Raw genomic sequence first — 24,465 nt, forward strand, 5'->3', positions numbered from 1 at the left:
TGGACATACTTACATTTTTGGAACTTGATTACAGAGTTACTTCTTTGTTGTCCCAGGAATCAATATACCAAAAATCAGATCAAACGGATACTTTTTGTTTAAAAGTAGAAAAATCAACATGTTTAAAATGGACGTAGGGACATTCTGATATTGATTATAGAGTTGCTACGCTTTCTAAATCGTACCTAACTACTACAGAAATCATCATGCAAAGTTTGAAATCGATAGACAATTCTAACATGCCTGAATTAACGAATAAAAGCTATCTATCTCGCACGGACAGAAGTACGGACGGACCTACCCTAATTATAGAAAAGCTTCGATAATTATGTTTATAAGTAGTGCAGTTTTGTAAGTTAACATTAACTTTGGGATAAATCTGTTATTATAACAAGGATCACAACATCAGCAAGTAGCGAAGCACAAAAACATGAATAGGTGATTTAAAGACAGGGATAGAAACGAATAAGACAATGGCCAATGAATTGATGTACAAACCCAATTATGATACACAAAATTACCCTTTCTGCAGATTACAATTAGTGGTTAAACCAATCAAAATTCGATAAAAGATAAAAGTTGCCAATGTCTGATTTTAAGTGCAGATGTTTAAATAAGAATAGATTTAATGGGGAAAAATCACTAGAAGCTAAAGGCTAGAAGTGGAGCCTCTATTAAATGTGAAAAGTTATCAACATTTTTGGCTAACAACTATTTTGTTAATATCATATAAACATCTGAAACTCTTTAGGGGGCTGGGAAGGGAAAGCAGGAAATAATGATAATTGGCTACAAAGGAGACTCAGAAAGTTAATTTTTTTGCTATTATCGTTACCAGAAAGTCCGTACGTCCATTTAAAACATGCTTATTTTTGACTTTTTAAAAAAATAACTGCTTTTTTGAATACTGATTCCTGGGACAACAATGAATAATATTATCTCTACAATTAATTCCTAAAAATGAAAGTATGTCCTTTTATTGTATCCTGTATTTAAGCAATTTTTTGTACAATTTTGTTTAGACCTAAAAAATTAATGTTTTGCTAATAAAGGTCTGACTGACACTCTATAACAGAAATGGTTCGTTTGTACTTCCTTCTGATTTTACATAGATCTTCGCTTTTAAGAATGTTGTCATATTTGTTTCATATAGAAATTATAATATATATAATAGACGAGTTTAGAGTGCTCAAAACGAGATATCTGCCTAATTTCTTTTTTAGTTGACTGAATATATATTAAAGTAAAACAATAGAGGGGGAACTGCACATCCTCACCGCGAGAACGCTGTGCTGACTTTCAATTGGTCCTTGAAAATCAACCGATAGTGTCGGGAATATTAACACAACCAACTCGCTACAAAAGAGCAGAAAGCAATTTGCTAGCAAAACAAAAAGATCTTTACAGGGGGATAGAATAAGTTGTCTGGTTATACATCTATATTTATAGATTTATTGTACATATCAACACAAAATAAAGCATATTGTTTAAGTAAATGAGTGTGCTATGAACCAACGCCCTATTGGTTGATAAATCTATATCTCTATAAGTAATTGGGAACAAATTTGTCAACAAAATTTCTACTTTTTTTCTTTATTAAAAAACTTTATTTTTTCACAGCTACTCTCAGATTCACTCCTAAGTATTTTTTCAATTAATTCTTTATGTCAACCTTTCTATGTTTATGGACCGATTTAAACAATTACAAAAATAATTTTGTTAATTGAATGACTTCAAGGGAACCCGGTATTAGTGTCGGACTGATTATGACGTAACAAAAAAAATTAGCCAATGAGAGGACATTATTGACCAATGGTAAAATTCATAGTGGCCTCTCATTGGCTAATTTTTTTTGTTACGTCATAATCAGTCCGACACTAATACCGGGTTCCTTCAAGGCAATCCTTAACTCTTAAAAGTCGGGTACCTTTCTGGACCCTAATCGCGGACTCTATTTTGTAAGCTCCTATTAAAGCAAGAGGGTTAAAAAAATGCATGTCCCCAGTTTGATAAACAGTTTCCAACTATAAGTCAGTCGAAGTAGCATTTTTCTTCCTTCGCCCCCTATTTTAGCAACCTTTGTGTTTAGGTCCTTTTTTACTTAAACATTTTAAATGACTCTAATTTCATTTTTGAAGAACCCAGTATTAGTGTCGGACTGATTATGACGTAACAAAAAAAATTAGCCAATGAGAGGACATTATTGACCAATGGTAAAATTCATAGTCGCCTCTCATTGGCTAATTTTTTTTTGTTACGTCATAATCAGTCCGACACTAATACTGGGTTCATTTTTGAAGCTAGAAGAACAATTTTTTCAGATAATGTTAGAAACGCTTAGGATTAAAATTTTAAGGGTTAAGAACCCTTTCTTTTATTATTGCTGCGCTTCTTATAAAAATAATCTAAGTAGAATATAAACATAAATTTAAAATCTCAGAAATTTGGAATTTCTAAGATTTTGTGTAAAGAGAAAAACATAAAAACGGACAAAATATTGGAAAAGCAATCCATAATATCATTTCCAAAATTAGTTGATAAAATCTAATATAAAAAAGTAACAGGATGTTTGTGTACGAAGGATTTTAACTGATATGGTTCATCTTTACAGTGAAGCTTCTTCTAGGTGAAGGGAAGGTTTAATTCTATTTTGGGGTAGAGGACTCAACCCTTCCTAGAGTAATCGCCACAAGAAAAGAAAAAACCTCCCAAAATGGCTGGGACGGTTGTCCCTTTCCTCAAGTGCCCCTAGAGGCCTTTAGGAGCATAGCCGTTAGTCTTATATCAAAACAAGAATAATTACATCCATATAAAATATATAGTAATAATTTAAAATATTAATTCTTTAGTGTACAATAAATTATTTGGTATATAAGTTTGGATAATGCTAGAAAAAAAATAAAAGTCCCCTAAGTTTTTTAGCAAAAGAATGAAAATAGACAGCTTTCTGCGAATATTAAAATAAAAAAGGCCCTGGCTAACAAAAATGGCATAAATTTTATGATTTTTATATTCGTGGAAAATTGTCTATAATACAATGCTATGTTCAGTATGGTTGAGAACCGGTTTCAAAGCCATACTGTAAAACTTATTCATAAAACTTTATGGAATAGAATAACTCATGTACATTGTATAATGTTCCCGCCATTCCTTCCTGGGACATACTTTCATCACTTACAGGCAGACAGAAGGACACTAACCGATATAGAGCAGCCTCGCTTCTAAGAACGAAAACATAAACAATGTTTAATATAAAATTTATTTCACAAAACGGTTACAAAGACTACAATTTTAAAAATGTATTCTCAAAGTTATAAAATAATACAAAAGGGATATGTAAAAATGTTAATAATACATTAAAATGTTTAATTACTTTCTCGTATTCATTCGATTCCGGTGGATAGGAACCGGTTCTCATCCATACGAAAAAACTATGTCTAGCATCGTATTATATCCAGCTTTCTACGAATATAGAAATGTACAATCATAAGATTAAAACCAGTTTTTTTAGCCGGTGCCTTCGGCACCTCGGGGCTAAAAAAACTAGTTTTAATCTTATATTTGTACTTTCTATATCCGCGGAAAGCCGTTTATAATACGATGCGAGAAATAACTATTCTCGTATTCATTCGAATCCGGTGGATAGGAACCGGTTCTCATCCATACGAAAAAACTATGTCTAGCATCGTATTATAACCAGCTTTCTACGAATATAAAAATGTACAATCATAAGATTAAAACCAGTTTTTTTTAGCCGGTGCCTTCGGCACCTCGGGGCTAAAAAACTTGTTTTAATCTTATAATTGTGCATTCTATGTCCGCGAAAAGCTGTCTATAATACGATGCGAGAAATAACTATTCTAGTATGGCTTTGAAAGTTGAAACCGATTGATATCCGATGGATTAGTGCCGGTTCTCAGTCATACGGAAAAATCATGTATCACAGACAATTTTCCACGAATATTAAAAAAAACTATAAAATTAATACCACCTATGTAAGCCCGGGCCAACGGCTTCTCGGTTCTGACAAAACTGGTTTTAATCTCATATTTTTTATTTTAATATCCGCGGAAAGCTGTCTATAATACGATGCGATAAATAATAAATTTAAAATACTTGGTTTTACAGCTACTGTTTAATATGGTATTCCGTAACATAGGTAATATAAGTTATATAATAATTGTATTTTTGTGCATTACTGTCTGTAATATTTACAAAAAAAATCTTTGTTGGCTACAAAATTGATGTGGAAAAAACTTACTTTAGACACATCTAACAAAAATTTGCTCAAGGGGGAATATTTTAGTTCATTTGTCTAAATGACTTACACTTATACTAGTTTCTTAACCTTTTCCACACTTTAGAAACATAAGTACATATAGAATTAGTATGGCTAAAGGCTTATTTTAGTATGGAGAAGATTCAGAATTAATTTTCTAAAGTACCAGGGTATTTGGTTGTTTCATAGTAATTTAACAGCAGATAAGCCTTGGAAAACTCAACCAATAAGAGAAGATGTAGGAATTGATTCTAAATCTTGCAGCCAATCTTACAGAAGTAGCTTATAGTGCCTGATAAAAATGACATCATACAATACAAATGACCAATGATAGGCAAGTAAACATTGTAATTGACCAATGGTAAAATGTAAACTGGCCCTTTCATTGTACATATGTATCGTATTAGGTCATTTTTTATTAGGTTCAATAAGCTGCCTCACGTTTACAAGAAATAGTTGTTTGAAATTTAGTTTGGTAATTTTTCTTTGTTGATTTTTTTACCAAAGTTGATGAGCATAGCCACCTGGCGGTGGTCTTTTGAACCTAAATAACATAGAAAAATTAATTACTAGGCATAACCGTTTTTTTATTGTAGCGAAGTTAATATAATTACAGTTCGTTGGTATTTTGGGAAGGTTTTTAAACTTAGGTACTACGAAAATCAAACAGCTTTTTGTTTTCAGGGGGCTAAAATAAGGGGTCTCAAAGTTTGAGGGGGTCAAACACCCCTTTACCACCATCCTCGAACGTCTATGAATCAACCAAGCTATTCTTGAGATTCTGAGTAACGACGTCATGCAACACAAATGAGCTGCTTCATCTAAATACACTAGAATGTCCGGCCATTTCTATTACACTAAGACATGTCATGATATGAAAATACGAATGTACAAGGAAAGTAAACCAGAGAAGTGTAAGCTTTTGAGGAGGGTAAAATGGGTTTTCAAAAGTTTGAGGAGGGTAACAACTCCCTTTCCCCCACGTCTATGAATCAACCAAGCTATTTTTGAGATTCTAAGTAACACAGATATACTCTTTCTAATCTTTTTTAGAAATAAGGTATAGCCAACAAGCGAAATAAATCTATAATAATATTTGGGGGGCAGATTTAAGCTGAATCTAATTCTTTACCTGGAAAAGTTTGGAATGGCGGCTGAAACCGGAGTGGGTGCTGACGGTACCTCAACCAATCCTGTGCGGGTACTGGAGCCCAGGACCTCACCTGTCAGCGGGTTGATTGGCATGGCTCGTCTGTTGCGTCTGCAAAATTTATCACATTAAAGACAGCTTCCCGCGAATATTGAAATGAGATAGTATAAGATTAAAACAAGTTTCGTATCTCTAAAGCGAAGCAAAACTGGTATAAATTTTATGATTTTTATTCTAATCCAAATGCATGCTATAATAAAAATATTAGATTTTTTTGTCTATTTCGAATTGATTTTACTTTTAATTGACGCTTTTATAAGTTCTTTAGATAAGTTTTGGCTATTTTCCTGGCCTCCTTTGCATAGGAGCGAAGCATCTAGTATTCTATTATTTAAAGTAGTAAGGTTTTTTGTCTGTAGCTTAAGATTTCGATAACTACCGAACCAATTCAGTTCTTTATTTTATGGAAGTTGCTTATAGATTCCCTGGTGGTTTTAGGCCATTTAATTATAATATCTAAAATTGGTTTATGGTTATTTTCCTAGTTTCCGTACTTCTTCAAATACATAGCTCATAGTAAAATTAAATAGAGTAATGAATAAAATACCTTTGATAGGTAGAAACAGGGGCAGCGGAAGAGCACCTCCTGGTAGAAACAGGTTTAGCTGGCGGGACACCGAACAGGGCATCGAAACTATCACCTTCAAAGATTAAACTATTATTAAAGTTATTTATCGCATCGTATTATAGATGGCTTTCCGCGTATATTAAAATGAAAAACAAAACTGGTATTAATATTATGGTTTTTCTCTTAATATTTTTGGAAAGTTGTCTATAATACGATGCTATAAATATTTGTTTTTTTCTGAATGGCTGAGAACCGGTTCTAAATCAGCGGATATCAATTAAAATCGAAGCCATTCTTGGAAATGATTTTTTTATTATACCATCGGTTACGCCCCTAGAGGACTCGAGTGAAATCTAGTAAATAGGTGCTTGAGTCGACCTTCAACTTTAAAATGGATTTTCAAATGAAAAAGTAAAAATATTTGTGGGATGGTAGGTTTTTTTCTATGGGCAAATTGTCTTGGGAGGTTAAAGTTGCTATAAGTAAGATCTTAAGCTACATACAGACACAGAGACATCCTGGTACTTTCATCTACCTGTATCTCTAGATCTTCTGGAAGGGACATGCATAGGCTGTTCATCACTCAACTCAAAACTGGAGGCCATCCTATTTAATAAATTAGTTTAAATTTACGCCACTAGGTGTATAAAAGCAGATTTTTTATTAGAAAACAATCTCTATCAAAAATAAGTTAAATAACACTTTGAAGTAGAGGGACAAAGTGTCTAAAAAATCAGCCATGTGACGTCATGAAAATGAGGGAGATGAGAGCAGAAGTGGGAAAGAAAAACCCCTAAATAAGAGATATATAATTCCTCATTTTTATGACGTCACATGGCTGATTTTTGAGACTCTATATAAAATAAATACATTAGATTACCCCCTGAAACCTTTGAAACCATTCAATTTTTTGAAAAAAATAATAAAATTACCTCTCAAACCCTTAGAACCTCTCATTTTATCCCTCTCAAAATTTTGAAAAAAGCTTGGACGTCCTTGCTACCATTTGTTACCTGTGGGGTTTACGGCCCCTGCCCATAGATTTTTCAGGTGAGGTCATCAGCGACGCACCAATAGCATGACCTTGATCTTCAGAACTCTCGGAGCTGGGAGATTGTGGTGGTGGGGGACTGTGGGTCGAGCCGGACATTGTCTGGGAACTAGATAGATAGATTGTATAGTTGTTACATTGACATCTGAAAAGTGCAAACATGCACGAAACAATTTGTAAAGTCTGATTAAATATGTAAAATTCATATTTTGTTTCATAGATTGTTATATAGTTACATAGATAGATTGTTATGTTGTTGGATAGATAGATTGTTATATAGTTACATAGATAGATTGTTATGTTGTTGGATAGATAGATTGTTATATAGTTACATAGATAGATTGTTATATAGTTGGATAGATAGATTGTTATATAGTTACATAGATAGATTGTTATGTTGTTGGATAGATAGATTGTTATATAGTTACATAGATAGATTGTTATATAGTTGGATAGATAGATTGTTATGTTGTTGGATAGATAGATTGTTATATAGTTAGATAGATAGATTGTTATATAGTTAGTTAGATAGATAGATTGTTATATAGTTAGATAGATAGATAGATTGTTATAGAGTTGGATATAAAGGTAGATTGCTATATAGTTAGATAGATAGATAGATTGTTATATAGTTAGATAGATAGATAGATTGTTATATAGTTAGATAGATAGATTGTTACATAGTTAGTTAGATAGATAGATTGTTATATAGTTAGATAGATAGATAGATTGTTATATAGTTAGATAGATTGTTATATAGTTAGATAGATAGATAGATTGTTATATAGTTAGATAGATAGATAGATTGTTATATAGTTAGATAGATAGATTGTTATATAGTTAGTTAGATAGATAGATTGTTATATAGTTAGATAGATAGATAGATTGTTATATAGTTAGATAGATAGATAGATTGTTATATAGTTAGATAGATAGATAGATTGTTATATAGGTAGATAGATAGATAGAATGTTGTGTAGTAAAATGTATTCATAGACTTTTAGATAAAAAAAAATATAAAATAGATATTTTCTAGATTCATTTCTAGATATAAAAAAAGAAAAAAATCACATTTATAAATCCTTTTATAATAACTTATTTTGTCAATTAGTTTTACATTGTACAAACTTATAAAAAGACTTGGCCTTAGGGAAATTTATACACCTAATCATATTTGGAAATAAGAAAGATAAAGAAGCGGTTTCCCTCTAAGTGCCTATATGAGCACAGAACCCCTCCTCCTTATATTCTATATAAATCTAAAATGAGCGGGGAGGGGGTATTTATTCGTATGTTTGTTTTATACTTTAGGGTCAGATTAGGTTAGGTTATGTTGGTTACAGAGTAATCCTTAGGGGGGGGGGGGTCTATACTTTCGGCGTTCTCCTCTTTTTATCCCCCCCCCCCCCCCCCACAGAACAACTATTTTAGGTTAGGTTAGGTTTTAGGCTAATGAGCCGAGCGCTGCGGCTAGGCAGGTAAGGTTGCCGAGTGCTGCGGCTGGGCAGGCAAGGTTGCAGAGCGCCGCGGCCAGAGTTCATAGTTCTGTCGGGGGGGAGTAAAATTTTTCAAAATTGAAAAAAATATTTCTAAGGGGATATTACCTCAACTAAGCATTGAAGGAAGACATAAAAAGGTTTGATTTTTAGTATAAAAAGTACGAACAAGTACGATCAGTAGCTGAAAAATAGATGATTTATTCAGGTATGTTTGTCTGTTTGTACCGAAGGATCTCGCTAACCGCTGAACCGATCGGGTTCTCCTTAACAGAGTAGCTTCTCATAGGTCCCGGGAAGGTTTATAACTATTTAAGGGGAGAGTACCACCACCCTACCAAGATAAATCACCCCTATAACCCCCCCCCCCCAAAAAAAAAAAAAAGGATTTTGGGATTCAACTCCCCTCTCCACCTCCTTAAGTGCCCCTAGAGGCCTCCAGGGGGGGCGTAGCACTAGTTACTTATAAAGCATCATAATTATACTTGTAATGGTAAAATACTTGTTATATATGATGACACTAATGGTTGTAATATAAGAATTAATTAGAATTAAAATATAATTATTATAGTGTCTAGGCTTTTAGCATTCAGAAAGTATTTCATATCTTTATTAGCAGAGAAGCTCTTCTATAGCTAACTTTGTATGTCTGTCAAACAAGTAAGTGCTGTTTCGTCACATCGCAAATGCACTTTAGCTTGAAAGGTTTAATGATCTTTTTTAAAATAATTGATTTCTATTTTATAAATTATAAATCTATATGCACAGGGTTTTACCAGGGGGTGTATTTCTTAAAGGGTTTTAAAGGGGAAGGTAGGACATCACAATTTAATTTTAACGGGGGTGTTAATAATCCCCCCCCCCCTCACACACACATATAAAAAACTTACCTGTTACTTAAAGCTGGGCTTGTTCGTCCGCTTGTCATTTCATCGTTCCAATATCTAAACAGAAAAAATATTATTCTAATAGTTATTTATCTCATCGTTAAATAGACAGATTTCCGCGAATTTTAAAATGAAAATTTATAAGATATTTAAATTTTGTGTAAAATTGATTGTCTGTAATACGATGCTTTATGTATATGATTACTCAGTATAGCAGAGAACCAATTCTAATTCTCCAGATATAAATAGGTTTCAAATCTAAACTGTCCATAAGAAGCGCAGTAATAATAGTTTTCAGTGAATGAATGAATAGGCCCTTAGCGGAGTAAGAGATTTTAAGTTACATACAGACGAAAACATTAGAGAAAGGGGGTACAATAAGCTGTTTATTACACTAGTCCCCAAAGTTTTATAATAACGTTTACTAATTGGTTGGATTAACAACTTGGGAGACTTTGGTGAATTTTGATTGGTTGGTTAATTAAGTTGAGTATTCAAACGTTTCAACCACTAATTCTAATCCATAGAAGGGGAAATTTTGTGTATCATCATTGGCCTTTGTCTTATCCCTTTAGATCCCTGCAACAAACTACTTTCTCTACTTTTGATAAAAAAAAAGTTATTTGCTTATTACATTTGTCATTGGTAAGCTAATGTGGGTGTTAAAGTACCAAGAAAACAAGAAAAAAAATTTCCATAAAAGCCGCACTGACAATAGGCTTACAATCTATGTAAGTAACAGAATGTCTTTGTGTGTGTGTGTGTCTGTAATGATTGTTCTTTCTAAACTTTGGCTGAACCAATTTGGTTTTAATTTTCAATGTGGCTTCTCATAGGTCCTGGGAAGGTTTAAAAATCCCCCACCTCGGAAACTTTTTCTTTTTGAAAATAATAAACGGGTCAAATTCAACCCAATATTTTTGAAGTGCCCCTAAAGGCCTTTAGGAGAGTAGACGCTAGTAAAGATTACTGTAATAATTTGATTTAAATTAAAAAATAGCAGCGAATTGTTAGTTAGATAATCTTGTTAATGATGTATTAAATTGACAAATGAATAACACAAAAGAAAACACATTAATTACAGAGTAGCTGCGCTACTTAAAATTTTAAACACTTGAAAATTAGAAATTCGTAAAGACAACAAAATTCAATTTAAAGAAAAAGTTTCCCATTAAAGGATATTTAATTTTCTTATTCATTTTACTTAAGGCTTTTCTATAATTAGGGTCGGTAGCTTTTTTAAAAATAATCTAGACATGTTAAAATTATCATACTTGCATGATGATTCCTATAACAGTTAGGTACGAAAGAAATATTAGCAAAAGTTGATATCATAAGTGAAGTTGATATCATAAGTGGAGTTTACGAAAATGAGTTAATTCAATTTGTGGCATGTTTTGTCAATAAATCACTTGATATGACATACTTATTTTATTCATAATAACCGAATTTAGAGACATTCACTAAATATAGAGTAGCTACGCTATTTTTAAAAAAAATATCAGCACCTACTGCTTATCAAATGTCTATAGTCATTACTCACTATAAACTTGCCTCGATTGTTCACAGAAAACGGTTCAATAAAAACCATTAAAAGTCAGAAAATTATGTTTTAAAAGCTTTCATTTTTATTATTATAATCTATAATATAAATTTATACTTATTATTACTATCGAACATGTTGTTGAATGAAAGCTCCATATAAACTAAACTAATCTAATCGATGAAAACTAATAATTGTATTTTTATTCCCTTTTCGTCATTTGGGGGATATATTTGCAAAAATTTGATAGGTTTTTCAGAAATGATTTGGCAGATTTTTTTCTGAAATCTTTTATTAACAAAAGTTAAATTATTCTACGTTTGTTTAACGCTGGCAAAAGTACCTCATAAAAGTGTACAAATGTTACAACGTTTGGCCGAAATATTCAAAATGACGTAATATTCGAAGGGAATTTAACGTTAATCGGGATACTTCGGCTGAAGAAAGGTTTTCAAAATTTGTCCTCCCTTTTACCAGGCTTTTTTTACCAGAATCCAAATGGCAGCTAGATTCTGAAGGTTAAATCGCAGCTGCCATTTTGGACAAAATAACAAACAATCTACAGAAAGCTGCAGTCGTTACATCTTTTTATAACAATCGACATTTTTTAATCTATACTTCTGCCGTCAGAAGATTTTAAAACAGAAATGAATATAGAATATTGTACGTGGATATTATGACAGGGGAATTGAAAATTGTCGTCAATTTAGGTTGCTAACATAAACATCATTTATTGGTCATCGAATCATCCAGTGGGAGGAGGGGGGGGGGTGAAGGAAGATCGTTATTTTAGCCAGCTACAAGTTTAAGAGTTGATAAATTGGTGTCAGATCCAAGTAATAATAAATCAATTTAATATGACGGGTACCGTACTCCATAAGAATACAAACAATATGCTTGAAATCCTTGAGTTTTGGTTTAAAAGGGAAGTTGCTTTTCAAAACTTAACATATTCTCCCAACGAAAGTTATAAAAAATAATTACATTTGAAAGAATATACGATTTTAAATTTAATTTTTTTTTATAATTATGTCTAAGCAAGAAAAAAAACCATTTTATGAACTCCACGATGATGTATAGACTTCAACGAACTCCTCGTGCATCTGAATCCTAACTTCAGAGCTGAATCAAGGCTACATACATACATACGTACATACATGTAGACTTCTACAATTTAAGTTGACATTTTTGAAATATGCTATGAAACTAGATGCTTGTTAGAGAGTAGCTGCGCTACTAAAAATGATTTAACTTTCCTATTCCCTATTTGCCTTTTAATAATGGATATAGAACAAATGGATATATTGACAGGGGAAAATTTGCCTAATTTATTGGTCAGTTCGTCTATCTAGGAGGGGAAGGAATGATGAGGTATCGATATTTTCGCCAGCTGCTAGTATTACTTTATAAATAGTACATGTAAATATGGTGCAACATCCAAGTAATATTATATCGATTTTTTCAATTTGCCTTTTCCTATATCTGACTCATTCTCAAAGACAGAGAAACAAATTGCGCGATTTTATCCTATTGACGTCTGGTTTATTTTGTTTTTTTCAATGACCAGGGACTTCTACAAGAATAATGCTTCAAAAGGAAAACTAATTCTTTAAAAATTAAAATCAAGATTTATTGATATAAGTATAAATCTTCTTAAACTTTGAGTGAAATAATGTCTTTGACAAATATTCTACAACCCTCATTCCTATCATAGACATCCAAGGATGAGGGTAAAGACGTGTTTACCCACCTCAGACTTTGAAACCCCTCATTTTTACCCCTTAATTTATCCCTATCAAAATAAAAAGCTTGGACGTCTCTACCTATGATTAAAAGCTACAAAAGACAGAATTTCACACACAGAATTTTGGAAGAAAGATAAAAAGCATTAAAACCACTGAATTTATTTTTCAGTATGGCTTGGAAACGATTAATTATCGTTTGATTACAACTGGTTCTCAGCCATAATGAAAAGGCATGTATAGCATCGTATTACAGACAATTTTCCACGAATATAAATAAATAAAAAAAACTGTTTATACCCTTAAAAATTTCATTTTAATATCCGCGAAAAGCTGTCTATAATACGATGCGATGAATAACTATTCCTTTCCTAGATAAAATTTTTGTTTATTATTTAATCAATAATTTCGCATACCAAACTACTTGTATTTTAAGTTTATAGTTATTTATGCATGTATAGCAAACCTACTCAACAAGTAATGTTTGTATATATCCTGTTCAATTGGTTGGAGTCAGGGGGTCGGCCATTTATTTGCAACACATAGTTTGAATCTAGAAAAGGGATGTTTCTATTTATCATACTAGCGGCTACGCCCCTAGAGGCCTCTAGGGGCACTTGAGGAGGGGGGGGAGTCGAATTTAATAACCCAATTTCTTATATTAGATTTTTTTGAAAAAGTATAAAAAAAATTTTTTTGGGGGGGAGGGGGTATTTTTCATTTTTTTTTTTGGGGGGGGGGGTGGGGTGTCCCACCCCCAAGAAAATAGTTATAAACCTTCCCGGGACCTATGTGAAGCTACCCTGTTAAGGAGAACCCGATCGGTTCAGCGGTTAGCGAGATCCTTCGGTACAAACAAACACACAGACACACAGATACACAAACATCCTGTTACTTTAGTATAAGGATTTAGGGCAAACATCAATACATGAACCTCCAAGATTTTTATTTTTAGGGGGGTAAAATGAAAAAGAGGTTTCAAAGTTTGAAGAGGATAAACGCCATTTTACCAATACCCTTGGACGAATATGCACTAATATACCAATAAATGGTATATTTATGTTTAAATGGATATAGTCTAGTATACGTGGATAAATTGACAGGGGATAATTTGTCGTCAATTTAGGTTGGTAATATAAACATTAATAATTTGTCGTTTCGTTCATCCAGTAGGAGGGTAGAGAATGGTATAAATGGGGTAGATAAGGGGTATTGTTATTAAAGCCAGCTGTGAGCATCCCTTTATTAGAGCACATGGAAATCTGGTGCAACATCCAAGTAATTATATTTCTATTAAGGATAAAAACTATAAACTAATTAAGTCTTTGTCTTTCCTTTTAAATCTCTAAAATATTTGTTTCTGAACAGGTAAAATATCTTTTAACCTTCTATTTATTCAAATCTATAATCTTCAGAAAAATATCAGAGGAAAACAGAGTTGTAGATTTATTCAAACTCCATTGTCCTCTGCTTGATGTCAGAGGGCGGGGAGTGGACATTGGACTGGTTATTACACTATATCCCCAGAGTCTTATAATAACATTTTGTTATTGGTTGGCTTTTCAACTTTGGGGACTTTTATTGAATTTGATTGGTTGGTTCATTTATTGGAGTGTCAAAATGTGCCAATCACTATTTTTAACCCACAGAAGGGGTAATTTTGTGTATCATCATTGGGGATATACTTGAATTTATCGGCCATTGCCTTATCCCTTTAGATTTCTGGCCTGATGTACAGGTGTCTAATTCGGTCTAGTGAGCAGAATTTTCATCATTAAGATGATCATTACACACAATTACAAAACAATCTTTAAAAAGCTAAAAATGTAAGAAAAAGTAAATTGAATAAAAATATTGTTTTTTTTCGAATTATAATAGATTTAATAAGTACTAGCGGCTACGCCCCTAGAGGCCTCTAGTGGCACTTTAAATGTTTTTTTTATATTTAAATATTTTTTTGTTTTGTTTGACGTTTATGTTTTGTTGAACTCTCTTTGTTAAATCGAGAAACGTAAAAAAAATTTAAATTTTTGTGATTTCTCTTGGGAGGGTGGTGGTACCCTTCCCCAAAATAGTTATAAATCTTCCTGGGACCCATGAGAATCTACCCTGTTAAGGAGAACCCGATCGGTTCAGCTGTTAGCGAGATCCTGCGGTACAAACACACAGACAAACAGACATCCTGTTACTTTAGTATACGGATAGATATGTAACCAGTCCCTGTCTTGGGAACCTTTTTCGTCTACTAACAAACTACTTTCTGTTCTTGGCTGTGTTAAGTTTAAAGATGCTATTGCTAGATATTCAAAGATCCAATTGAAAGTCGGCACTTGGTCCACGGGGTGGGGACATACAGTTATTTAAACCCTTACTAACTATAATTCCTTTGTCATTGGCAAGGGTTGGTAGGGAAAATGTAAGGAAATAGCCTAAAACCTCCACAAGACATATATAATTAAAGCACAAAAAAATCAAATCTGTCATTTCTAAGAAAGTTGCTTAAAATTGTAGGATAATAAACTTCGATGTTCTTTAAATCTCGACAACTGCTAAAGCTATTGGTTTATTTCTGTCAAGAAAGCTTTCTAATGTACCTTAATTTGTGAGTTTTTTTTTGGATGGAGTAAGTCAGTCACTTAAAACATTAAGGCGTTAGATAACTATTATTCTGTAAATAATTTTTTTTAAAACATTTTGTGACTAAATTAGTTATCAATTTTTCTCTGAGATTATAACAATACATTTCTTATTTCTATTTTTAATTTCTATCTTTATTCTTCCTCTTTCTTTGGAGCTTTTTTATTGGATTTTTCTAGTGTTAGAACTTGAACCCAACTTCCTTTGTTTGAAACGATAAGTTAAAGAGAGATAGCCCCCCTTCCCCCCTTATTTTTGAAAAAAAATTGAAAATAAGGAGGGGGTAGTTTTTTCACCTTTAGATAATAGTCAATGCGGGAAACATAACCATGTAAGGCATATACTTAGGGTGACCTTACCCTGCGTGTCGTCCCTTTACCCAATATAACCTAACCTAACTCGACAATAAACAAACAAAAGTACATAAGTAATAAACAAACAAAAGAAAAACTAACCCTTCCTATTTAAAAAAATGGATGGGGTGGGGTGTACCAGTGATCAAGAGGGGGCTTTGTGTGATAGTGCCAATACGATTAAATTACTAAATAAACACTTTTCGATAAAAGGACGATCAGACATACCCTAATCATACAGTAGCTGCGCTGCTAAAATTTTGAAACCTTAAATAATTTATAATTCTATTATGATACTTTCTAAAAAGCAGTAAATCATTGAATTATACCGGAAAATTTGATTTGTCATTTCCCCACAAACTGAAAGTGGATCAAAACCAATACAAACTTTAGGAAAAACCTGTACAAACTGGAGCAACCCTACATAGATGAATCTTCCCGCATTGGCTGGAAACTTGTGTATTTAAAAAGTTAAAAATATGCAGGGAGGAAGGGGACATTGAACTGTTTGTTACACTCCCCAGAGTTTTGAAATAAGATCTGGGGACTTAAAATGCATTTTGATTGGTTGGTTCATTAAGTTGAGTATTCAAATTTTTCAACCACTAATTGTAATCTAGATCATCTAGAAAATTTTGTGTATCATAATTGGGGATGTAAATCAATTATCGGCCATTGTCTTATCCCTTTAGATCCCATGGAAGGGTGTTATATGGTCCACTAGTCAGAAAGAGGAATTATATTTTTTAGATTTATGAACAATTAAGAAAATCTTCCAACCAATATAAAAAATTTAAATCAAATTTAAAGCTTGGCAAAAAAGCTAACAAAATTTATATATAATAAAAACAGTAAATTGTTATATAGTAATTGTATAGGCAAAAAGTACATTTAAGAGAAAATTTTTTTTTATATATATTCTTAGACGGATTAGGTTAAGTAAAGTTACTAAGAGTTCCGTAAGGATAGTGCACGGTGAGCCCAGGAATCCAATTTTGTGGAAAAAATTAATAACTTCCTTATTTTTTAACCAAATCGAACAATTTTTTTTTGATTGGAAGGTTTTTATAGTATCTTTTACAGAATAAACAAAATTTCCCCCTTCCCCCCTCCCAAGATGATTGGGGGGCCAAGATATCCCCCCCCAATTTGTATAATATTTATAATTCTTATCCTAACTTTCTCATTTTTCCATCAAATTCAATTATTTTTTTTAATTGAAAGGAATTTAGAGTACTCTGTATTAAAAATACAAAATTTACCCTAAACCCCCACTGGGGCTACTGGAAAAGGGTTAAAACTCACCCCCCAAAAGTGAAAAAATAAGATATTTTTCTTCTAATTCGCTTATTTTAAAAATTATTTCTACAAAATGTATTTTGATATATATATAAGAAAAATTCCTATAACCTAAAAGTCTCCCCCCCCTCATCCCAAGGGGCGATGAGGGGGGCAAAACATCCCCCCCCCCCTCAAAAAAATGTTAAATTTTGATACTTTGACAAATTTTTCCCTAAATTAGAATTAAATGATTTAACTAGCTTAAAATAGATGAACTACTTTATTTATTTTTTTGTAAAAATTTAGGCTGGTCTGGGCTGCCCTCCCTCCCCCACAAATTATCCGCCCCCCCCCCCATAATTCTTTGTCTCCGGCCCGGCTGGCTGTCTCATTTTCCACAAAAAAGTTAAGATCTTTCTACTAAATTTAAAGTTAATCAATTTGATTGCTGGCGGATTTTGTTTAAAATTGACCAATAGGATGACAAGAGCTGAATCTTGCCTATAGAGTATAACTGCTGGCAGAATTATTTTTAAAAAGAAAAAAAAACTTATTTTTTTTTGTTGGGAGGGGGGAATATTTACATATCCTATATTTTTTTTTTTTTTGGGGGGGGGGGGGGTTGAGTCAACAAACATCCAGTCTTAATTTTAGTTATAAAAAGAAAAATTTAAGAAAATATTTTTTTTTTTGGGGGGGGGGGGCGATTTCTCTCTAGAGGGTGGTAGTACCCTCCTATAAAATAGTTATTAACCTTTCCAGGACTTTGGTGAACCTATTTAAAGGAGAACCATATCGGTTCAGTGATTAGCAAGATCCTTTAGCACACACACATATTCGGTTTCTGTTATACAAAGATTATACCTACACTAAATTTAGCTCAATAAGGTTGCGTATGACCTTTACAACAATATCTATAGAGGTTAAGCAACTAAGTGAAAGTTAATAAGACCAACGGGATCCTCTTATATATTGCCTAAATAATGCTAGAAATCAATCCTAAAAGTTTTCACCTCGTTGCTAAAAAGATCAAGGTATTTGAATCAGAGCTTTAAAAAATATTCAACGTGCTCTTTTTTGCATTTTCACCAACTTTCTTTAATATGGATTTAAGAGGTTTTTTTTATACAAAGCTATTTAGTTTCTTGTTATCCAGCGTTAGAAAATTGCACGACGTTTCTGAAATGGTATTACATTACGTCCTAAGTTAATATTTGATTAAATGGCAAGTAAAATAAAAAAAAATTAAAAATCATTTTTTTGGGAGATTTTTGTATCTAAATTTCGTGAATTCCAGGGTAACAACTTCAGAAGGCCATAAAAACTTAAATTTTTTATATTTTTCATTAATTTAAAATGGCAAACCTCCTCTAATATGATGAATATTAACATGGACTTTTAAAATAATTGATTTTCTACAGTTCGATTTTTGGGCAAAATAATTTTTTCCACAAAGTTGGATTCCTGGGCTCACTGTGTAGTGGGCAAAAAAACCTTAGGATTAGTCCAGGGGCTCTAATGATTAGAGCCCCTGGATAGACTAGAAAAACGGTAACAATGGTTTAAAAATTAGTTTACGTGAAATTATCAAAAATTTACAACAAAAAAAATAGGTGCAGGTTTTTAGGTAAATGATTATCTGATTTGAATGATTATTAGATTTCGAAAACAGTAAAAGTGTCTGACTATGACGTCAGAAAAAATTAACAATTAACCAATGAGAGGCCGCTATATATTTTACCGTTGTGAATACTGGCTTCTCATTGGTTAATTGTTAATTTTTTCTGACGTCATAGTCAGACACTTTTACTGTTTTCTTAGATTTCTCACTTACGCTAAATATTCTATTTTATGGCGAAGATACTATATAACTGTGGTTATTTACTGCACTTCTTCTGGACAGAAATGTCCTTGTTTTTACTTTACTGACCCTAAATTTACGGTCGGACAGAGAATAATGGATTTATTATTACTTGGATCTTACACCAGATTATCATTTACTCTAATAAAGTGAAACTTGTATCTGTTTAAAACAACTATTTCATACTTCAACCAATTTTTCCCCATCCTCTACCCTCCTACTGAATTAACAAACTTACCAATAAATGATACCAATGTTAGCAACCAAAATTGACAACAATTTTCCCCATGTTATAATATCCACGTATATCATATCTATTGTCCGAATTAAAAGTTGTATAATTACATATTTAGTAGGAAGTCATTATCTGTCATTTTTTTGACAAATGTTGCTGAGAGAAAGTTTAATAAATAAAGCAATAAATAAATGTTTACAATTGAATTAAGTATGGCTACAATCTGATTAATATCCCCTGGATTGGAACCGGTTTTTAGGCATACTGAAAAATAATGTATAGCATCGTATAACAAACAATTTTCCACGAATGTTAAGATAAAAATCAGAAAAATAATACCAGTTTTATTGACCCAGCCCTTCGACCCCTCGGGTCTAACAAAACAGGTATAAATCTTATAATTTTTCTATTTTAATATCCGCGGAAAACTTTCTGTAATACGATGCGATAAATAACTATTAGGGGGTTTTGACATTTATACATTAAATAAACTGCCAATACGTGTAAAATTGCCAAATAATACAAGATTTGTTTTCATAAAAACTTATGCCTTTTAAAAATTAATGAAAAATTATTGTCCTTTCGACTTTTATTTGATCCCAATTTGAACGTCTAGAAATATTTTTTCTGGATACTTTAAGCAAAATGAATTTAAAAAGATTATTTGAAATAGCCAAGATACGCAAAATGTATTAAGACAAACTTACAAAATCTAACTAGACATCCAATAACTGGACTGGAAATTCTAGCCAATAAAAAAATTAAAGATCTGATGTATATGAAAAATTAATAAAAATTCAAACATTTTGGAGACTTTAATTTAAACGATATTTGAGATCCTACAAATTATGAGAAAGCATCTATTCTCAAAAAATGGTAGAAAAAGTAATTACAATATTTATTTTAATAAAATAAACGTTTGAACTTTAAAAAAGATATTTATTTTTATTAAATCTTATTTACAATTCAAAGTATTAGATTGTGTATTCCTAAAGTAATGAGTTTTTCCTTAATGTTTCTTATAAATTTTAAAATATAAAGTTGTAATAAAATTTTCATATATGGAATGTAATTTTTATAGTGTAGAAATTACAAGTTTCCCATAGAAATTGCAATGCTTGTAAAAAAAGGCATCTAACCAGGAAGGAAGGGGACATTGAAATGTTTGTTGTACTAGTCCCCAAAGTTTATAATAATAATAACTTAATAATAATAATAATAACTTTGGGGACTTCTATTGGTTGGTTTATTAACTTGAGTGTCCATATAAATTTTAAAATATAAAGTTATAATAAAATTTTCATATATGGAATGTAATTTTTATAGTGTAGAAATTACAAGTTTCCCATAGAAATTGCAATGCTTGTTAAAAAAAGGCATCTAACCAGGAAGGAAGGGGACATTGAGATGTTTGTTGCACCAGTCCCCAAAGTTTGTAATAACGTTTTCTTATTCGTTGGCTTGACAACTTTGGGGACTTTTATTGGTTGGTTTATTAACTTGAGTGTCCAGACGTTTCTACCAATAATTAAAACTACACAATGGTTAATTTTGTGTATCACCGTTGGAGATATACATCAATTTATAGGCCATTGTCTTATCCTTTTAGATTCCTGCACCTAACTCTAACCAATGATGCGTATATATCAAATGTTTAAGTAGGTGTTTCTTTATGCTAGAAAAAAAACTTTTTAAAAATTTAAACAGATACATGGTTGGAAAATGCCAAATAAGTTGAGTTTTGTCAACTGAAGGTTGTCCTATTGCCATTGCAGCTTATTGGTCTCTAGTGGCACTTTAAATGTTTTTGTTTGTTAAAGTCTCTACGATAATTCTCTATATTACGATATCTCTTTATGTTGCTTTTTAAAAGTTTTTTTGGTCATATCTCTTGGAAGGGTGGTGGTACCCTCCCCCAAAATAGTTATAAACCTTCCCGGGATCCATGAAAATCTACCCTGTTAAGCGGTTAGCGAGATCCTTCGGTACAGACAAACACACAAACACGCAAACACACAAACATCCTGTTACTTTATTATAAGGATTGAGTTTCAGCAGCTTCTTATTTTAAGCAAATCTGCTATTGACATAAAAGTGGACAGCTTGGCTGCGGATTGTTTACTTGACTTACTGGCGGCTAATAGTTTTAAAAATAGTGGATTCGGATAAACAAATGTTTAAAGGCAGCTGGCTGCTTGGACAAGAGTAGAGATAGCAATTAACTTGAAAAGAATCAAATATTATATAATTTTTATATTATTCATCCCTGTTTACTGATTAGTAACCACAAGAAATTTAATGATTGGTTTTTGCAAAACTCCTTAAGTTTTCTTTTTTCAAAACTTGCAAAAAATTCACATAAGACTATTTGAAATTTTTCACTTTGATGAAAAGACAAACAAATCTTTGTAAAAAATTATCTATCTATCTTAGGTTTGAAACCCTCCATCATTTTACCTTACTCAAAATCTAAATCAAACATTATTTTATACACAACCACCCCCTTAAAAAAAACTTTGAAACCTCTTATTTTATCCCCCTCAAAATAAAAAGCTTGGACGTCCCTGATCCTAAAAAACTAAATTTGATTTTTAAAAAAAGATATTCATAACTGACTTAATTTTAAGCAATTTGCATTTTAAGTTGCATTATATTTATCCTTAATATCGAAAGCAATATAACTATATTAACCAAGATCCTTAACTAATGAACTAGTCATCGGAAAACGTAACGACAATTCTAATTATAGAGTAACACTGCTTCTCAAAATATCATTATCTTAAATAACAAATCAATACTAAATAAGTAGATGATGCAAAATAAGATTTTTACACAAGTGTCTTGATGTATTCCTTACGGCGGTGTGTCATCATTCCCACCAAAACAATATTCACACCTTCCAAGGAATCTAATGGCCAAAAAATTGATGTACGTCCCCAAATGATAACACACAATATTACCCCTTCTACAATTAATAAATTCAGTAATTATTGTTCAGATAAAGCTTTTAAACAATTACTCAAACAGACAATTACAAATTCTCATATCCGTCTTCAGAGTGATATACCCTATTCATAGAATAGCGTGGCTACAAACAATTAATCAAACAGTTAATAATTACATATTCTTATTTCCGTTTAGGAAAACGGACGTACGTAATTTTATAGTCCAAGAAGTTTTTGAAGGTCGGTTTAAAAAGGGAAAGTTAGGGGATTTTTTACAAGGACAATAATTATCATACAAAATGTTATAATAAAACTTTGTTATTCGTTGGATTAACAACTTTTTTAAAAATTTGATAGGTTTGTTATTAAGTTTAGTGTTCAAACTTTTTAACCAATAATTGTAATCTAAAGAAGGGGTAATTTTTTGTATCATTATTGAGGACGTAAATCAATTTATCGGCCATTGTCTTATTCCTTTAGATCCCTATTAGCTATAACAAGCTAACATTTGTTTTTAAAAAATAATCAACAGACTTTTTCGTATATCTTCCGCTATGACGGGATTCAGGACGATAAGGTATTTTCAAAATGGAGGAATGAACAGACTAGACACATTCTTTAATGTATAGTAGTAAGGTTTTTTTTGTCTGAAAGTTAATGATCTCAGAAATTTCGGGTCGAATTAATTTATATTTTTCAGATAAACTTCATAATTTACTTGGTTCCAGGTGGTTTTAGGCTTTTTTCTCACCGCCCCGCCCTCTCCTAGAGGGTAGGGACGTAGCAACTATTAGTTAAAGAGTAGCTACACCGATAAGATGATGACAAACTTACCTATGGACATCAGAAGTCATGGAGAGAGCATCATCATCTTGGCTAATTGTCATTGTAAAATCTTTTTAAAAAAGAAAACAAGGATAACATCATCCAAAGCATACATAGACTAATTGATAAATTACCGAGCTGCAAGAACATCTAAACAGACGAAGAGGCAGAGTGATTATTGAGTTCATGTAATATTATAAAAAAAATTCAGATGGTCTATTTCATATAGCACCAAAGTGTATCTCGTATCTTAATAAAAATTTTGGTTAACGTCATAAAACGAAAAACGTTTGGAAAACATTAGAAAAGGTGCACATATGCCATAGGGTTCTCCACGTCTAATTTCAAAAGCCTATCATAAATTGTACCAACCTAATTCTATTTCTCACTTATAAAATAAAATACAAAAAAAATATTCCTTTTCTTAGGGAGTTAAATTGTTTTTCTAGGGGCGATTTTTCTTGGGAGAATGTTGGGTGTTACCCTCCCCAAAAATAGTTATAAACCTTTCCAGGACCCAAAGAAGCTAAACTGAAAAGGAGAACCATATCGGTTCAGCGGTAGCAGAGACGGTTCAGGACAGGCAGGCAGACACAGATCCTTTTACTTTCATATTAGAAATATATCCTGCAGACATGGTTTAATACAAATAGGACGATTACATTATGTTAAAATTAACAATAAGAAAATTAACAAAAATAACTTGAATTAGAATGTGTTAACTCTACCGTGGTCAATTTTGTACTAATCATTTCATTACTCACACAGCTAAATATATTTAGAGAAATTACATAAAGCAAGTGTTCGGACAAAGTAACTAATTTTAGCTATATATCAATATCTTCCTATTATTTATTTGTATTTAAACATTATTTAGGAGCGGCTCCGCCCCCTAGAAGCCTCTAAGTGCACTTAAGGTGGGGGTGGGGGAAGTGGCTCCATCAATTTAGATTTAAGTTTAAAACGAACAGATAAAAAATATATTTTTTTTTTTTTGGGGGGGGGGGGGTAATGCTTTTCTAGGGGTGATTTCTCTAGGTAGGATGAAGATACCCTCCCTCAAAGTAGTTATAAACCTTCCCTGGACCTATTAGAAGCTTCACTGTAAACGAGAACCAAATGGGTTCAGCGGTTAGATAAATACTTTGCTAAAGATAAAGAAAAAAAGCATAATACTTTATATAATAGGATCTCTGTCCGCCTAATTTTGGCTATCTATCTATATATATGTATGTATTTGTATCTATATATACATATATCTAACTATCTATCCATCTATTTATCTCACTGTTTTTTGTAAACTACACAGAAAAGCTTGGAAATGCCAAAAACTATGAGAATGAATTTTATGGTTAGCAAACATTTTATTTACATACTAGCGGCTACGCCGTTAGAGGCATCTAAAGACCCCTTGAAGTGGTAGGGGGGGGGGGGGTATAGGAGAGTATATCAAATATAAATCGTTGTTGTCCGTTTGTAAGATCTCTGTAACGAACAGACAGAATAAATTAACCTTGGTATGATCCCTCGAACCGTCGATTGGACCACCGAC

At 32.2% G+C, this 24,465-nt stretch overlaps 1 protein-coding gene across 3 annotated transcripts; it reads right to left on the minus strand.

Moving 5' to 3' along the window:
• Positions 1-3,241: 3,241 nt before the first annotated feature.
• LOC145333828 (uncharacterized) lies at positions 3,242-23,059 on the minus strand. Of its 3 annotated transcripts, none has more exons than XM_080179082.1 (7): positions 22,923-23,059; positions 9,495-9,548; positions 7,071-7,217; positions 6,593-6,663; positions 6,037-6,130; positions 5,412-5,540; positions 3,242-4,823 (listed from the first exon to the last, which is right to left on the minus strand). In XM_080179082.1, exons 1-7 carry the CDS (start codon positions 22,973-22,975, stop codon positions 4,778-4,780), a joined length of 594 nt encoding a protein of 197 aa, XP_080035208.1. In that variant the 5' UTR covers positions 22,976-23,059; the 3' UTR covers positions 3,242-4,777. The 3 variants fall into 3 exon arrangements, with proteins under 3 accessions (XP_080035208.1, XP_080035209.1, XP_080035207.1); XM_080179083.1 differs by lacking the exon at positions 22,923-23,059 and adding an exon at positions 11,152-11,197; XM_080179081.1 differs by lacking the exon at positions 22,923-23,059 and adding an exon at positions 11,000-11,114.
• Between the last annotated feature and the right edge of the window lie 1,406 nt (positions 23,060-24,465).

Source organism: Acartia tonsa, chromosome 12 (genome assembly GCF_053477335.1).
Source record: "Acartia tonsa isolate MP-2025a chromosome 12, ASM5347733v1, whole genome shotgun sequence".
Lineage (NCBI taxonomy): Eukaryota > Metazoa > Arthropoda > Copepoda > Calanoida > Acartiidae > Acartia > Acartia tonsa.

Bases quoted from the DNA above. Each gene is read 5' to 3' on its own strand.
- LOC145333828 (XM_080179081.1), bottom strand. From the start codon at position 11,082: ATGGTTTTTATTGAACCGTTTTCTGTGAACAATCGAGGCAAGTTTATA. The intron at 6,664-7,070 runs GTAACAAATGGT...TTTATTAAATAG, and splicing joins AGGGGCCGTAAACCCCACAG to GATGGCCTCCAGTTTTGAGT. The intron at 6,131-6,592 runs GTAGATGAAAGT...TAATCTTTGAAG, and splicing joins CAGAAGATCTAGAGATACAG to GTGATAGTTTCGATGCCCTG.